This window comes from Hemicordylus capensis, chromosome 13 (assembly GCF_027244095.1).
Source record: "Hemicordylus capensis ecotype Gifberg chromosome 13, rHemCap1.1.pri, whole genome shotgun sequence".
Taxonomy (NCBI): domain Eukaryota; kingdom Metazoa; phylum Chordata; class Lepidosauria; order Squamata; family Cordylidae; genus Hemicordylus; species Hemicordylus capensis.
In genome coordinates, this window is record NC_069669.1 from 6,546,687 (window position 1) to 6,562,471 (window position 15,785).

The following is a 15,785-nucleotide window of genomic DNA, read 5'->3' on the forward strand; positions in this document are numbered from 1 at the left end:
AGCTGAAGTGCATGGCAGGTGACATGGCATGAGAGCCAAGGAGGAAGCCCAAATACTATGAAGTCCCCAATCCTGGATTGCCCTCAAGCATACGTTGAGGAAGGGAGGACTTCAGTATCGCAAAAAAGAGCTGGTCTTGGGGTAGCCAGCATGAATGGACCCATTTGCTAAGCTGGGTCCACCCTGTTTTGCACTTGAATGGAAGACAACATGTCAATAATGTCCCAAACGAGGTGCACGAAACGACGCACGAAACGGCACACACGTTTCGTTAAAATGCAAAAGGTAGCATTGCACAATATGTCAGCCACAGGCTTCCCTTTGAATGCGACTGAATTCTATTGGGTACCCTGTGGCTTCTAAATTGGAGCTATCAATTGCAAAGAGGGATTAACATTTCTAATTGTTCGGCACCTAAACACCTTAATCCTGAAGGAAGTCAATCTCATTTATTTCGACGGCGTGCACTGACGAGCAAGCTCCTCTAGAATCAATGGGACTGACTGTGAACAACATGGCAATTTCCCTGCGTGGTCTGTAGTTCAAGGGCGCACAGCTCAAATGCCCCAGTGGGCTGGAAACCAACTGTGACTTGGTGTGTGGGGGCCAAGGTCAATTTTCAGCACCTTATTAGATTAAAATTAATTAAAAACATTAAGGAAAGCAATTATTTGTTACTTGTGGCTCTTCCCCCCCGCCTCCCATCAAGGGATCTACAGTTTTAACCAAGGATAGTGGCTAGAAAATAGGTTTTTATCCCTGCCAAATGAAAACATAAAGTTATATTTTCATAACTATATAATGCCAAAAATTATGTATAGTTTTGGAAATTTGTCAGGCCATTTGTAAATTACTTTTACAGATGAAGTCAAAGCAATTTTTACTGGATGCTAATGTATTTAATTTTATGTGGATTGGGAATCCTTTTACAATAAGCTCAACATTTTTTTTTTAGTGATGGTAAAAGGCAATTCTGTTTTGAATGTGAAAATAGCTTTGTGTAAAAACAAATTTTTAAAAACATCTAATTTGGAGTGTCCGTGACATGTTTATACTTTTAAAAGATTAGTTGCACATAGACTGCAAATAAGCTTAAAATGTTTTGAACCTCACATATAAAAATAAGGTCTGTGTGCAAGAGACATTGGAGCATCACCAGGACCTTTAGAAGTGTTCCAAATTCTTTACTGTGCATACGCACTCTATTATGTATGGAGACCATATGGATTGTGACACAGATCCCAGAAGATTTTCTTGCCATATTTTATTAGATTTCCATGGAGGCCAAGCAGGTTTAAGATCAACTCTAGAAAGAAACTTTTTGCTCCAAATGATATCTGAATAAGCAAAAGGAAAGACTGAACAAATAGAAGATAGTGTAAACACATAAATGTTTCTTATTATTCTCCCTAAAACAGATCAAACAGTGATTCCATTTATACAATTTGTATTCCAGATGGTACTAACAGGAATCAGATTTAAAATGGAACTACTGGCTTGGTAGGATGATTTGTAATCGCTGCATTCCCCCCCACCCCATAACTAGGCAATCCATTTTGCTTGGAGAAAGTTTTTCTAATTCTCCTGCTATTCACCTGGTAAAATGCTCAGTTAATAAACATATTAATTTTGTTTCCCAAAAGTGGGCATTGCCAAGCACAAAAAATGGCTCTTCCATTTCTAAAAATGCCAGTTGTCAGTATCATTCATCACCTCCGTTATATTCACTTACATAATGAGTGGGCAACATCAAGACTACGTTAGTCATGAATAAGCACTACTGAAATGAATGGGTGGGCTTAGGTGTCATATGGAGCTCAGCAGAGGTTCTTGGGCCTTGGGGGCGTGTCCTCCCCCTCATCTATGTGCGTCTACCTCCTTTCTAGGTTAGGATAAACCAAAATTGATTGTGATGTCTGAACCCAGCAATCTTGGCTAGGGCTTGCTTCAGAGAACCCAAGATCTGAAACTTGCTTCAAACCTCAGCTTCAGATCTCAGGTTTTCTGAAGCAAGTAAGTTAGAAGAAGCCAAGATTGGCCTGTTTGGATGACAGGGCCAATCTTGGCTTTGTCAGGATGGATGACACAACCAGCCACTGCTTTGTCGGTTCGGATGTCATGACTAGTCTCTGCTTTGTTGGTTCGGATGTCATGACTAGTCTCTGCTTTGTTGGTTTGGACATCACGACCAATCTCTGCTTCCTTGGTTTGGACATCACAACCATTCTCTGCTGCGTCAGTTTGGACGCCACGACCATGCTGTGTTTTTCCTAACTTAGAAAGCAAGTATGTGTGGGGGACTGCATGTTCCTGAGGCTGATGGCTGTCGCTTGGTGCTAACAAAAGTTCCACAATATGTTTGAACCTGCCCAGTGAGACACGTTAATCATGACTAACGTTAAGTCCTATTAATTTCAATTGGACTTAGTCCATGACTAACTTAGTCTGGATGTTTGCGGATATGCTACAGGAAGGAAACTTCTCAACCATGTTCAGTTCACATGGCAGCCATGCTTAAGGGATACTGCTTCACTCTTCACCAGTGTTCCCTGTAACAGGGATTTCCAGATGTTGTTGACTACAACTCCCATAACCCCCAGCCAAAGATCACTGCAGCTGAGGGTGCTGGGAGTTGTAGTTAACAACACCTGCAAATCCCTGTTAAAGGGAACCCTGCTCTTCACATGCATGAACCTTGAGCATCTTTCTGTTTTGCTGCTTCGACATGTGTTTGGAAGCACCGTGTTTGGGGCAAAAGAGACAGATATATGATGCTCACACATCACATTCCTTAGTTGCATTTACACACCTGTGCAGGCAAAGTCTTAGATGTGAAGCGGTCCAAAGTTACCGGAGAACTACTAACAATACAGAAGCAACTGAAAATACAATAAGCACATGATGGAAAACTGGGTTGGACCTATCCAGTTTCAGGAGCTGTGAGTGCTTCTGTTCTGTGACCATGTGCAAGGGAAAGAGAAGGTAGGAAGTGTCTGCAGTGATCGTCAGTTAGCTTCCCGCTGGTAACAGCCAACAGTTAGGCATGATGGGAGTTGTAGTCCCACATCTGAAGGAGGGCTGGAGTTGAGCAGCTTAGTAATATTGGGATGTCATTGAAATGGCTGTGCAATTGTACATGCACATCTAGTGATTGCCTCTAATTCTGGGTCAACCCTTCCATTGTTTCATTATATGGCATTTTGGTTCTCTGGGGCCTCATTGGGTTTGTATGCCTGCCAACTAGACTGAGCCCCTGGAGTTCGTGAGTAGATTTACTCGGCTATAAAGTAGTCGATCCCAAGAAGAATGCATTCTTAGAATATCTTCCCTTAATGACAAAATCAATAGTGCCGTCATTACTTTTATAGTACAAGTTAAATTTATATACACCTTTGAAGTACGTCTAAGAGCTCTGCCTGCCTATGCAGCTTTTGACATTGGGTTGTTAATCAGGTCCTTGCTTATTGGATAATCTGAAAAGAATGTTTTCCTTCTGTGTGTGTGTGTGTGTGTGTGTGTGTGTGTGTGTGTGTTTAAAAAAACACAGAAATTCAATTCAGTACCCAACCTGGCTGGATTGGTTAAATGTTTTAGTCAAATGTTTAGGAAAGAAAGAAGTTTACTTCATCAAATCCATCAGATCTCTGCCTATTCCTTGGTCTTTTAGTTCACTTAAACTGTAGTATTTGTGAACAATTTTTTCGGCAGTGACCACGATGACCCTTAGCCCATGGGTGTCTTCGCCCAGCTGGCATCCAATGGCTGATGAAACCACCATTTCGAGACCTTTGTAGGATCCTCCAGCATTTCTGTGGTAGTGTCCAGAAAACACAGCTTTGATGCCTGTTTAACATAAACAAAAAAGTCAAACACAAAGTCATTAGTTTGGCTAAAGAAACATATCTTTAAAGGCAGGCAAGATCAACTTTTTAAAAAAACAAATCTGGACCCGCAATAAAATGTTGCCATATATCCCTGGTATGCATGTGCTACCTAAACCTGTGACTGAGCATGGTGAAAGTTTTAGACCTTTCCCCTCTCAGAAGGGGTTCAGAAGGGAATATTCTTGAAGAAATATTATTCAGGCTGAGGAATGTCCTGTTCTTTTTGTTCAAGCTCTCCTTCTTATCCTCCTTGCCACCGAGTTCTATTAGCTCTGCCCACTTACTTGTCTGTTACCTGCCTTCTGAGTCTGAACATTCCGCTCCATTGAGGCAGTTTGGGGGGATATTCCCCCCCTTTAAGTTTTTCCCTTCAGATTTTTGTGAAATTGATGTATCTTTGGGTTCCCTTGAGTCTGCCAGTCAGTGTTCCCTCTAAGGGGTGTGCATGTGCTCACACTTTCAAAAATGTCTGCTCAGTTAATTTTAGATCCCACTCAGGTTGAATCAGGAAGGCCCCACTCTGAATGCATGTACACACTGCCTTGATACTGCTGCTCAGAACAAAACTCATTCTGCACATAGACGAATACTGCTGCCAGGACCTCCTTCTTGCCTGCAGGTGCTCTGCTGATGTGTCCATAAAGATTATAACAGTCCCAGCTCTTTCAGAAAGAGATATAAGATACAACAAGGAAGGAAGGAAGTAGGGGCTCAAATATGAAGATGCTCTCACAACCGAAAACTGGGTAGGACAAGTGTCCTTGTCCTACCCAGGGCTGGGAGCTATGTGTGCTCCCAGTTTTTGGTTGTGTGGGAGCAAAACACTGGGTAGGAGGAGTGATAAGTAACTGTGTGGGAGACGGGAGCTGGGTAGGACAGCTTTTCCTCCTACCTTGTTCAAAGGCTGGGAATGAATGCTGGGTAGGGTGGTGCTGTCCTACCCAGCTCCCGTCTCCCACACAATCACTTCTCCCTCCTCCTACCAAAGTTCTCAGAAGAGGTTTACATAGAAAAATAAATAACACAGAAATAAGATGTCCCCAAAGGGCTCACAATCTAAAAAAAAAAAAACCATAAGGCAGACACCAGCAACAGCCACTGGAGGGATGCTGTGCAGGGTTGGATAGGGCTTTAGTTCAATTTTGAATTAAGGGAGGGGGGGAAAAACAAAATCTATCCATAAGTACTGATCACCATTTCAGCTTGCGATCAATTAATTTCCCAGGGATGCACTAAAAGCTCCCTTCCCACTCTCTTCTGCAAGAGTACTTGTAGTCTAGTAAATTTTGTTGTTGAGTGTATTCATCAGGTAATGCCAGTGATAAGTGAACAGCCCTGAAAGCTTTTTCACAATGCATTCCCCACATTATACTCAAGATTTGTGCTGTATTATTATGCACATCTAATCATCCTTCTGCTTTCCTTTGTGCTCTCGACTGCATTTTTTATTTGTGAAAACACATTTTGTCCCGTTTTATTGTAGTTTTATAGTTGCTTTGTTAACATTCGTAAGCTTCTTTGGTCATTTTGGAAGAAAAGTAGGGTAAAAATAAAGAGCAGCAACAATAATACTACAGCACAGAGGTGGGCAAACTTGGCCCTCAAATTTATTGTGGCTAGAGAAGATGGGAGGTTGTAGTTCAACACCAACTGGAGGACCAAGTTTGTCCACCCCTTGCTATGGTGACAAAACTCATGACAAAACTCATTCCACACACAGATGAAAAAAAATTAGAGGGACCACCGGCCCTGTGGTTGTCTTTGGTAGAATACAGGAGGGGTTGACCATTGCCATCTCCCGCACAGTGTGAGATGATGCCTTTCAGCACCTTCCTGTATCACAGCTGCCTGATATAGGAGTTTCCCATAGTCTGGGAAACATACCTGCGGGGATTCGGCAACCTCTTGCTCCCTAGGCAAGTGACTTCCCCGCTGTGCCATTAGGTGGCTTGGGGGGCTCCTACCTATCTCCTACCTGCCTCCCAATGGCCATGTGAACGAGCCTAGAGAGGGTTCAGCCAAGCCTTCTTGGTCCTTTGCCAGAGGCGCAGTGCTCTAACCTGAACCCCCGCCACTATAAAAGCCAATGGCTGTGATCTTTACTAAGGAGAGCCGGGTCATTAGTCTGCAGACCAGGCCGCTTAAGCACCTGTTGTCTTCCATTTGAGCTCTTCATCGGAAGTTAAAATCCATCGCTGATCACTCTCGGGAGAGCGAAATGAAAGCGGACGAGAATCCAGATGATGATGAGCTGACGATTTGGGCCAGCAGAAACCTGAAAGGTTTTAAACGGGCAAGTCTCCCTTGGCCTACGACGGAGATCATTAACTGTGGATCCTCAAAGTGGATGTGCTCCGAAATTCTTCACAACTCTCACTGACAGCTTCCACCAGCCTCGTCCCTCCCTTGCCAATGCCAGGGAAAAACTGGGGAGGAGAACTGGTCTTGTGGCCGTGAGTACGAAATAAAAATCGCCCCTGTTGCTAAGCAGCATCTGGCCTGGTTTGCATTTGGATGGGTGTCTACATGTGAGCGCTGTAAGATCTCCCTCATAGGGGATGGGGCCATAGCTCAGTGGGAGAGCATCTGTTTTCACATGTAGAAGGTCCCAGGTTCACTCCCTGGCAGCATCTCCAGGTAGGGCTCCTGCCTGCAACCTTGGAAAGCTACTGCCAGTCAGTGTAAACAACACTGAGCTAGATGGACCAAGGTCTGACTCCGTATAAGGCAACTTCCTACCTGTTTCTATGAAAAGACATTTTCAGCTCCATAATCAATGTGTTTATCTTGTGAAACTAGACGAAATTCGCAGCAAAAAGAGGGTGCATGACGTGTCTTAAGGAGGAGGAGTTTAATGGATGGGTTTTTTTTTAATCTCAAAGGTCACGGTTTATTGGTTCTCCAAGCTCACTTTGTTTTTAAAAGGGACTTTAAAAATGGACTTTTAGAATGATTGGGACTTTAAAATGGGACTTTAATGGATGGGGCTTTAAAAAGGGACTTTTAGAATGGATGGGCTTTTTAATCTCAAAGGTCACGGTTTATTGGTTCTCCAAGCTCACTTTGAGGTTTTTAAAAGGGACTTTTATTACTATTATTTTCCTACCAGATTTTTAATGTATATAGTATGAAGGCTACCTTTTGCATAGTATTCAAGGCAGTATATGACCAAAAAACCAAATGAAATGAGTCCTCCTCCTCCTCCTTCTAGCACAGAATAAACCCAACAACAAGCTCATCAGCATCAATCACCACCAAGGAAGTGAGCCAGCGTGGTGTAGTGGTCAGAGTGCTGGACTAGGAACGGGGAGACCCGAGTTCAAATCCCCATTCAGCCATGATACTTGCTGGGTGACTCTGGGCCAGTCACTTCTCTCTCAGCCTAACCTACTTCACAGGGTTGTTGTGAGGAGAAACTTAAGTATGTAGTACACCGCTCTGGGCTCCTTGGAGGAAGAGCGGGATATAAAATGTAAATAATAATAATAATAATGATGATGATGATGAAATATTTTAAAAACCATATATCTGGGGAGAACAGGAGGTCTTTGGAATCCACCTAAATGCAAGAATGGAGGAGGCCCGACAGGCCTCACCAGGCTTTCTGCCCGCTGCCCAGTACATTCTGCCAATGTACTGTTTAAAAATGGAGTGGACATCACGGAGAGTAGCGACTGTGTGGTCCTTTTCTCTCCCCTCCCACTTTTATTTGGTGGGTTCAGCAGGGCTTGAAACAGTGGTTGTGCTCTCAGCAGCTGGCTGGTACAGGGCACCATGTTTTTTGGTCAAGAAGTGAGGCAGGAAATGATCTTGCATCATTTCCTGCCTCTTTGAAGAGTCTATAAAGATAGTGGTGGTCACTATTCTTTTTTAGTCCAGAATGAGCCAGGAAGTGAGTATGTATCATTTTCGTCCTCGTTGACGAGTTTAAAAAGGTGGAGGTGGATGCCATCTTTTTTTTACTCCAGGATGAGGCAAGAAATGACCCAGAATTACTTCTTGCTTCAATGTAGAGTAAAAAAAGATGGCAGTTGGCAGCAGCTGACCTCCAGGTACACTATCAGTGCTCTGAATACTACTGAATCTGCTCCTACCTGCAGGAGAAAAATAGTAAAAATCAGGCTAGTAGGTTTTTTGAGGGCAATTTGCTTCAAAGCCCTAATAACACTATATCTCTCTGTAAAGGGATATATACATATCTTTATGTATGTGTGGGCATACATATATGCACTTTGAAGTCCTAATAACAAGGCTATATATAAAGGGACTTGAAAACATATATTTTTAATCAGACATTTGGTGTTGGATTTTTAAAATTGTTTTAACTGTTTTGCTTTTATTGTTTAAATTGCTGATTTTAAATGTTTCGTAAACGGCCTAGAGAACATTTGAGTGGGGGGTTATAAAAACATAATGAATGAATCAATGAACCTATATCTAGAAATATATGAAAATGTTATTGTAGGCAATATCCTTTATAGCTTTCTCTGGGAATGCCGATAAACACGGCCTGTAATTTAAAGATGAATGCACTTTCCCCAGCTAATTATCACTAATGCGAAAGGATTTCCACTTAATGCAAATTACTCGGCATACAGTGCAATTCCAAGATGGGGAACGAAGGGCAGAAGAGCCACATTTCACAGAACAGATTTAGCGTGGAAAAGGCTCCCGAACCAAACCGTGGGCTACGAGGCTATTACCAAGTCCCTTGGCCTGCTTTTTAATCCCAGGCCGTCCCATTCTGTTGGAAGCATGACGGGTCCAGATGGTTGACAATACTGAAGAAAATAAAGGAGGCGCCAAGCCAAGCTAGACTAGACAGTATGTCGTATCTGCAGGCTTTCCCCGGCAGTGTCCGGGAGAGGGGAGATTTGGGCAGGAAAAGGATTACATTTGATCAGGAAAAGTTTGATCAGAGGGTTAATCCCCTCCTCCTCCTCCTCCAGCACCAGTGGCAATGGCCATCCCTGTGAGTTTTTCTGCCCAGCGAAATGCAGTGCTGCGAAACGTCTCCAGTTGGAACCGATAAAAGTACCGGAGTATTGGCAGCCCCTTTCGGCATCGTATCTAGCTCAGGAGCCCCCGTATTGGAAGGATTCGTCCCAGGAGCTGCCAGTATCGTGGAGGGCATAGCCATAGTGGATGGAGCTGACAGAGCCTTTCCCCAGAGAACAGATCTTCGTCTTTGGGCTCTGTTCTTTCTAGCCTCTTTTGTGAACTTTAAACAGTGTGGAGTCCACCTTACGGGCTTCACCCAGACAAATCAAATAGTAAGAATGGCCATTAGACGAAGGGATCTTCGCGCAGCAAACGGTGCACCCTTTAAAACAATCTTGCTCACCACACAAGGGGCAAAGGCTAGGGGGGAAATGCTTTCCCTCTTTTTGTGTGCGTGGATAATCCACTCAAGATTATCCACTTTAATACCTGCTGCTGACCCAGAATGGAACAGCTCCATTAAAAATAAAAATCATGGCTGCCTTTTCTTCTCAGGACAAACCCCATGCACAGCACTCCAAAGAACACAGCCACCATTTCAAAGGAGCTGTTATTTTGCTTCTTCTAAGCTGTGCCAATCCAATACCTTTTAAAAAAAAGAAAAGATCTTGCAATGCCAAGTTTCCTTCAATGTCCCAATAATGCTGTCAACCCACTAACAAGCCTGCGTGCTGTGATGGCTTCTTAATTATTATCGACACCTTTTACCGAAGACTCAGAGAGACGGGCCACTCATAAGGATGCCGGATGACAAGCAGTTCACTTCAGTTGCCTGCTGATTGAATTGAGTGTGTGTGTGTGTGTGTGTGTGTGTGTGTGTGCACATGTGTGTGCATGAAAAACAAAGTATAAATGCCACCTAGGAACTTTTCGTTGCGGTCTATCCAGCCGACTGAAAATTGACAATAGAGTCCCTCCAGATGGGTGCCTTGCACTGGTGGACCAATGAAAACCACCTTTTTCTGGGTGCCAATAGCTTTCTCTGTGTTATCACCCCTTGTTTATCCCTATCCCCAAATGGCTGGGAGAAAATTGGCTCCATCCCCTGAGGGGAATATTTTACAGTACTCACACATGTGGTTTCCCATTCAAATGCAACCAGGGTGGACCCTGCTTAGCTAATAGGACAAATTATGCTTGCTACCACAAGATCAGCTCTCCTCTCCTAATAAAGTTGTGCCCTCGAGATGGTTTCAGCTCCTGGCGACCACAAAGCCTTGCAGAGGAGCAAAAGCAGGAGAGGGGAAATGCCTTCATCTCCTCCTTAGGGGCTTTCCAGAGGCATCAGGTGGGTCACTGTGGGAAACAGGGTGCTGCACCAGATGGACCTTGGACCTGATCCACAGGAACGTAAGAGCTGCCTTCTACTGAGTCAGACTATTGGCCCATCTAGTTCAGTACTGTCTACACAGACTGGCAGCGGCTTCTACAAGGTTGCAGGCAAGAGTCTCTCTCAGTCTTATCTTGGAGGTAACTTGGAACTTTCTGTATGCAAGCACACAGACGCTCTTCCCAGAACGGCCCCATCCCCTAAGGGGAAGATCTTCCAGTGCTCACATATTATTTATTTGTTACATTTCTATACCACCCTATCCAAAGGCTCTGGGCGGTGTACAACAATGTAGTCCCATTCAAAAGCAAACCAGGGCAGACCTTGCTTAGCAAAGGGGACAATCCATGCTTGCTACCACAAGACCACAGCCACCAAATGGCACAGTGGAGAAGCAACCTGCCTAGAGATCAGGAGGCTGTTGGGTCGAATCCCTGGTGGTGTGTTTCCCAAAATACGGGAAACTCCTCTATTGAGCAACAGTGATATCAAAAGGCGCTGAAAGGCATCATCTCATACTGCGTGGGAGAAAGGCAATGGCAAACCCCTCCTGTATTCTACCAAGAAAACCACAGGGCTCTGTGGTTGCCAGGAGTCGACACCGACTTGACGGCACAACTTTTCCTTTCCTTTCCTACCACAAGACCAGCTCTTCAACAAGGCTTTTCTAATATCCTTGTTCACATCCATAACATCCATCCGTACATGTTGAATTGGTCCATCGGGAATAAGAGATCTGCTAACTTGCTGGCGCTGAATCCCACACATTCCCCCGCCCAAATTTGATTGGGGACATCCAAATTGGCCATAATTCGCTGCTGAAATCATAATGCATTTCAGGCGGTTTTAAGCACCAGCCGCCCCAGAGAACACAAGCAAGAGAAAACAGTGAAGATGACTCCTTTTATGGGAAGGAAGCTGACCCAGTAAAAGGCATCCCCCTCTCCCACTTAGTCTCTCGGGTCCGGGGTTGTTGTGTAGGAAAATTGTCCTTTACAGCTGGCTGAGGGAAGACAAATGTTGCCTGCCAGACTGCTCCTCACTGCACCAGTTACGGGGTTTTTATATATTCCGTTGCTGCTTCTTGCAAACATAAAGCCACGGCAACTCTCAGTTCTTCCCCAAATTTGCCTTTCTTCTGCGCTCAGAGCAGTAGCGCTCGGTGGATGTTGCCAAAGATATCCACTCGGCAGGAGAATTTCTCCTTGCCAAGGTGTGGGGGGAAGATGGGGCCAAGTGCAGCTTTTCCATTACCCTCTGGTTCGGGTCTGAAGCTTTTTCATAAATGTCAGAGGCGGAAATTAAGGCATAAAAGGAGGGCTTTTCCGGCCCTCTGCGGTTTTGGGGGGGAACCTGAGGAAGTGGGGAGGTACCGTGTGTGTGTGTGTGTGTGTGTGTGTGTGTGTGTGTGTGTGAAAAGTGAGCCAGCGTGGTGTAGTGGCTAGAGTGCTGGACTAGGACCGGGGAGACCCGAGTTCAAATCCCCATTCAGCTATGATACTTGCTGGGTGACTCTGGGCCAGTCACTTCTCTCTCAGCCTAACCTACTTCACAGGGTTGTTGTGAGGAGAAACCTAAGCATATAGTACACCGCTCTGGGCTCCTTGGAGGAAGAGCGGGATATAAAATCTAAAAATAATAAATGAATGACTGAATGAATGAATGAACAGCACGGAAATGAGGTCTTTGTACGGAGGAACATAGGAAGCTGCCTTATACTGAGTCAGTCCATTGGTCCATCTAACTTAGTATTGTCTGCCCGGACTGGCAGCGGCTTCTCCAAGGTTGCAGGCAGGACTCTTAGCCCTATCTGGGACCTTCTTCATACAAGCACGCCGATGCTCTTCCATGTGTGTGCCGGTGCCGTGGGAGAGGGAGCTTGCAGAGACCGCAGTCCCAGCAGGAAGCTGCATGAGCTGGCAGAGAGCAAAAAAGGACCTGCTCAACTCCTTTTTGGTCCCACTCGTCACTCCACCCCCTGCACACACACACCCGGTGCCACCAAACCGGTTCTGACCTCGCCCGAACCGATTCAGTGCACAACAAAGTAAGAAGCAAACTTCTTTTTGTTCATTACCATCAGCACAATCCAATCAGCGGAATAACGCTGAGATGACAAGCTAGCAATTTACTTTGGTCTTGCTTTTTTGATCTCCAACATAAAAAAGACTCATAAAAATGGGCAATGCACTCAAAGGCAATTTATTCACTCAGGATGTTTGCCTAAAGCTGCGCCAATCAAATGCGGATTTTGGAAAGCTGTTCTTTTAGACAGAGGAAGGACCTTGTGCTCCAGTACACAACTTTCCACATGATGATCAAAGCCATGTGAAGTGGACCAGACTACAGGTGAGGTGGAACACGTGTGACCAGACCGCCCAACGCCCTTTCCAAAGCTTAAAAGCAGATACCAGTGGCAGTGCTGGGAAGATCACTCGCTCCACCAGGTTAGATAGGGCAGTTTACAACAAATAACAAGTTGTTCTAGTAAGAGCTAATCTGCCTACTTTCCTTTCACTGTCCCTACAACTGGGCCAAATTTGGTCCAAATCAGTTAGGCAATTCACCAAGTTAGCCCACTTGCGCCTCAAACCTTCATGCGTCCGCCCTCTTGAACTGGGGTGGATGATATCGTCACAAACTATGCACGTCCCTATGTGTCTCTACAACTGAACCAAATTTGGTCCAAATCGGTTCCCATGTGCACCTCAAACGTTCACGTATCCTCCATCTTGAATTAGGTTGGATGGCATCATTACAAACTGTGCCCTTGAGCTGTCCCTATGTGTCCCTACACTTGTAGCATATTTGGTTCAAATCAATTAGGCGGTTCACAAGTTAGCCCACTTGCACCTCAAACATTAACATGTCTGCCATCTTGAATCGGGGTGGATGACATCACCGCAAACCATGCCGTTGAGGTGTCCCTGTGTGTCGCTCACTACAACTGTACCAAATTTGGTTCAAATCGTTAGACGGCCCACAAGATAACCAACTTGCGCCTGAAACGTTTACACGTCCACCATCTTGAACTGGGGTGGATGACATCATCACAAACTATGCCGTTGAGGTGTCCCTACAACTGCTCCAGATTTGGTTCATATTGGTCCAGACATTGTGAAGTTGATAAGGGGACAGACGGACACACACACACACACACACACACACACACTCAAATGGAATGCTGGGTGATCTCATGAGCCTTCTAGAAAGTAGGCTAAAAAGAATGATCAATTAAAATAACAAACAATCAAACATTTAAAAGCAGCTAAAATAGAGCTGGTCTGGTGGACACAAGCATGACTTGTCCCCTTTGCTAAGCAGGGTATTAAGCAAAGGGGACAATTCATGCTTGCTACCGATGTGGTATAGTGGTTAGAGTGTAATTTTATTCATTCATTCATTCATTCATTCAATTTTTATACTGCCCTTCCAAAAATGGCTCAGCGTGTTGACTTAGGACCAGGGAGATCTGAGTTCAAATCCCCATTTAGCCATGAAACTCACTGGGTGACTCTGGGCCAGTCACATCTCTCTCAGCCTAACCTACCAAACAGGGTTGTTGTGAAGATAAACATAAGTAACCATGTACACTGCTCTGGGTTCCTTCGAGGAAGAGCGGAATAGAAATGCAGGATAGAATAAATAAAAGACCAGCTCTCCTCCCTAAACCTTTTAGACTCTTAGAAAGCCCATCCAGACTTTTCTAAGAAAGTGGTTGTGCTTTTTCAGGGCTAGAAAGCTGAAAGCAGCACCACTCTTGGAAGGTGCAGGATGTGTGACATCATCGGCGGCTGCCGTGGGACCAATACAGGCAAAAGCGGAGGAAGAAGTGGGGAACGGGCAGAGCAAACCAGGACGCCCCCCCCCCCATGGAGCATCCACCCACGGGTTGTGTTGGGCATGGCTCCCAAAGGAAATGCTGGGAGTGCAATACCCTATATAGGGAGGAGAGCTGGTCTGGTGGTAGCAAGCATGACTTGTCCCCATAGCTAAGCAGGGTCTGCCCTGGTTGCACATGAATGGGAGACTAGAAGTGTGAGCACTGAAAGATATTCCCCTTAGGGGATCGAGCTGCTCTGGGAAGGGCATCTAGGCTCCAAGTTCCCTCCCCGGCAGCATCTCCCAGACAGGGCTGAGAGAGATTCCTGCCTGCAATCTTGGAGAAGCCGCTGCCAGTCTGTGAAGACAATACTGAGCTAGATAGACCAATGGTCTGACTCAGTACATGGCAGCTGCCTATGTTTCTATGAGGGCTGGCCAGTAGAGGAGGAAGGTCCAGGGTGCTGCCTCAGGGACCCTTGAAACAGCAGGTAGCTGTTAGGGCTGGAGCTACGCTGGGGAGGGGACGCTACCTCCTCACTCAAGCATTTCCTCTGAAGCCACACCTCCCCTACATAGGAAGCTGCTGTGGAACGAGTCAGACCCTTGGTCCATCTAGCTCAGTATTGTCTTCATGGACTGGCAGCGGCTTCTCCAAGGTTGCAGGCAGGAGTCTCTCTCAGCCCTATCTTGGAGATGCTGCCAGGGAAGGAATGCGCCTGCCTTATCATAAGCTCCAGCGCTCTGCTTCCAGACTCTGCTTTGCTGCAGGTTCCCCACGCTTTATAATTTATGTCGTAACCCAGCAATACAAGCTAGCGCACAGCTCTGACTTGCATCTGGGCAGATTTACGAGGCATATGAGCATCCGTTAGGGAGATACGAGGCCAGCAAGCTCTGTCTCGGTTGCCAGACAGGATTTGACACCTGCAATTTTGCACAGGGTGGGTGGGTGGGTGGGTGGGAAAGTGACTGAGGACAGAAGTGTTGTCAAGATGGCTCAGCACTGAAACATGCCCTCCCTCCTGCTGTTACTCCCCTGCAACTGGTCCTGAGAGGAATCTTGCCTTTGAGGCTCGAGGAAGCCTATAGCCCTTCTTGGGGGATGAGGACACTCTGGGAAGAGCATTTGTGTGCTTGCCTGCAGAAGGTCCCAGGTTCCCTCCCTGGCAGCATCTCCAAGATAGGGCTGAGAGAGGCTCCTGCCTGCAACCTTGGAGAAGCAGCTGCCAGTCTGTGTAGACAATACTGAGCGAGATAGACCAATGGTCTGACTCAGTATATGGCAGCTTACTATGTTGCTGTGGATCCATGTCCATCTGGTCCAGCACCCCGTTTCACACAGTGACCCAGCAGACGCCTCTGGGAAGCCTGCAAGCAAGAGGTGAAGGCATGTTTTTCTGCACAAGGGAGAGAATCTAAACGTAGAAGAGTGCACGGAATTTTTTAGATTGTAAGGGGTCAGGGATCCATCTTATTTATTTGGGGTCAGGGATCCATCTTATTTATTTATTATTTCTTTGTGTAAAGCGCCCTGAGCCATTTTTGGAAGGGCAGTATAGAAACTAAAATGAATGAATAAATAAATAAATAAAGATGATGATGGACCGGAGGCTGAATCCTGTAATGCCAAACCATGCTTTTTTTTGCATGGAACCCTCCCCTGTTGCCTGAGTTCCTGCCCACTTTGATGCCAAGGCCCACCCACAGAGATGACAGAGAATAAAGCACCAATGGCTATTTCTTGC

The 15,785-nt window shown here is 45.5% G+C and overlaps 1 protein-coding gene across 3 annotated transcripts in view; it reads right to left on the reverse strand.

Moving 5' to 3' along the window:
- Window positions 1-1,247: 1,247 nt before the first annotated feature.
- CPPED1 (calcineurin like phosphoesterase domain containing 1) overlaps window positions 1,248-15,785 on the reverse strand; it is a 61,785-nt gene continuing 47,247 nt past the window's right edge. For all 3 annotated transcript variants that reach the window (XM_053277137.1, XM_053277138.1, XM_053277136.1), the window contains one exon: window positions 1,248-3,843. In XM_053277137.1, the coding sequence (XP_053133112.1) occupies window positions 3,620-3,843 (224 nt within the window). In that variant the 3' untranslated portion in view covers window positions 1,248-3,619. The remainder of the gene's footprint in view (window positions 3,844-15,785) is intronic.